The 2,500-nt window shown below is 38.8% G+C and overlaps 1 protein-coding gene across 1 annotated transcript in view; it reads right to left on the bottom strand.

Annotated features, from left to right (window-relative positions):
• The window catches only part of LOC137975602 (protein CREG1-like), an 11,658-nt gene that overhangs the window by 5,691 nt on the left and 3,467 nt on the right, over positions 1 to 2,500 (bottom strand). Inside the window, exon 3 of the mRNA XM_068822722.1 lies at positions 1,178 to 1,461. Coding sequence (XP_068678823.1) covers positions 1,178 to 1,461 — 284 coding nt within the window. The remainder of the gene's footprint in view (positions 1 to 1,177; positions 1,462 to 2,500) is intronic.

Genomic DNA, 2,500 nt, shown 5'->3' with positions numbered 1-2,500 from the left:
GTCAATATTTATTACCAACAGTAAGTAAATAAGTGTCGCCCTAATCACTGCAGCAAATAACAGAATGAGCCAGCTAAACAAGGTCCAACTGAATACAGTCTAGTCTAAGTGCCGCTACAAGCACTTTCTTAGGCAATTAAAGCGTGCGAAAGTGCCAACTAATGACCTTTTGAGCTTCTACACCACTTGCATACGGCCAGTCGAAGAGTATGCATGTTCAGTCTTTCATACCGCTCTACCGCAATATCTCTCCGATCAGTTAGAGCGCCTGCAGAAGCGAGCACTACGCATAATAAGCAATAACGAGTTATCTTATCGACAAGCTTTAGAAGTTTTTAGCATACCTACCTTGTATGCCAGGAGAGAGGCGATTGGTAATTCAATGTTTCAAGACATATGTAATAACAATAATCACAAGCTTCATTCACTCCTTCCGCCACCTTACTCTGGCACTTTGCGTACACGGAAAAATCGCAAGTTCCAAGTCCCACGTTTTAAAACCAATCGTTTCAGAGACAGTTTTATTGTAAGCCATTGCCGATAACACGCCCTTTTGCAACTCATATATATTAAATGATATGTTTTTGAAAAATTTTAGCTGTATCTTAATTGTAATTTAGTGTTTATATAATAATAGCTTTAGTTTTGTTAAATTCTTATCAAATAACTTTCTTAATTCATCATTTTATAATTTATAGTTACAATTAATTAACGTTGTACATTTGTAAAAATTATCGTAATTCAGCCCTTGGGCTGCAAGGGTAATTTTAATAAAACTATCTATCTATCTCATCTATCTAAGCAGTTGGGATGCAACCCATTCATGACCTTGAAGATCACATGCACAAAAACAATGTAACAAAACACTGCTGTTATTGGGAAGTTACAAAGTTTTCTTAAAGTTAGCAGCCCTTTCATGACCTTGAAGATGAGGTGCACTCTGGTAAAAACAACGTAAACAAAATACGAAAAGAACATTCCTGCCGATATTAGGAAGTTACAAAGTTATCCCAATGCTTACTGCTTTACTAATCTCTTAAATGCTTGCTTCCCATGATGCCATGAGACAAGTTTGATCACTGCTTTTGCTACTGAATAAAAAGCCCCCTGCTTCAGATCTATGCTTTCTAAAATTATTATTTTAATACCCTACTCTTTCCTATTAATATTAAGTCACCTTTCCATTGAGCGTAACTCTTGAGCAGAGTGGTTCCTCTGGATCCCAGCTGTGCTCTTTGCAGTAATCACTCTGTGCTTCCGAAATTGAGAAGCTGGCCAAGTTATTTGACTTAATGTTATGTGCCACTGGATCAAAAGCTGACAAGTAGAAGTATGGTATCCCTGTGCTATTATCCACAGTCCCATCACTGAATGACATTACCATGCTAAACGGTGCTCCATCAAGGGATTTTGAGATGGTCGATACTGACCCCCAAAGAGAGTTGTGCACAATGTATCGAGCTGAGAATGGAAATAAACTCAATCAATAACGGAAGGATGTGTCTTGCCCATCTAAGAGCTGGAATTTACAAGTCTCACTGTTTGCTGGCAACTCATTCGTCATCTAATCCATCGGCAACTTAATGCAGAAATTTTCGGTAAGCTTTTTTCATCACTGGGCATTCTGATAGTGAGGAGACCGAGGAAAATGTTATGAAAATGTACGCAGCAGTGTAACCACCAAATAAAAATCTCAAGGGGTACAGCCCCCTCCTTCCCTTGGGTACAACAATGAGTTAGCCGAATTGGTCTGTCACCCCAAACCCTGAAATAAAGTCATTTTTTACTGAACATACTGCATAAAAAAGATGATAACTGGTCACTACTATTTCTTAAACTGCTGTCATTTGGTCTTTTAGGCGATCTTGAACAGGGTAAGGTCAACAGAAAAGGAATCTCCAATGTTCCACCACAAAGCTGTTGGCAGAGTTGCCAATAGCCTGTCACTTTCACAGAGATCGATCCACTGTGAGCGAGAAAATACCACACCATCATGGAGGACTCTCGTGGTAAATCAGGCGCACCGTTTCTCCCTTGTTTACAACTTTCATGGCAGATAATTCAAAGAATTGACCTCCCTTTCAATCAAGTTTGTACACATACTGTAGTAGCCACAAACAGTTGACAAAATCTCTTTGACCATTTCGGTCAAAATGCCTGGTTACCAAGCAAAGTATGTAAATGAACAAACTTGCTCACAATGAGCTTCCATGATCCAATGTATTTAATTCTTTTGAACTGGCTTTTCTCTCATTTGGAATTACAGGTATAATGGGCCCTTTGCAGGTTACTATATATAGTGATCACATGGTACAAAAACCGCCATAGTGGAATGCAAATTCCACACTAAGACATCTAAAACAAAGAAAATTTTGCTTAACTTGCTTTGTCCCGGTGGGGAATTTGCATTCCAGTAAGGCAGTTTTTGTACCATGTAATCACTAACCTGCAAAGGGCGCATTGGTTTAATGTATTAACGGGCAAATCGAAAATTCTCTGA

The sequence above is a fragment of the Montipora foliosa genome, chromosome 11, assembly GCF_036669935.1.
Source record: "Montipora foliosa isolate CH-2021 chromosome 11, ASM3666993v2, whole genome shotgun sequence".
NCBI classification, from domain to species: Eukaryota; Metazoa; Cnidaria; class Anthozoa; order Scleractinia; family Acroporidae; genus Montipora; species Montipora foliosa.
Note: the sequence above shows the minus strand (reverse complement) of the source record. Positions and strands in the feature narration are given on the sequence as shown.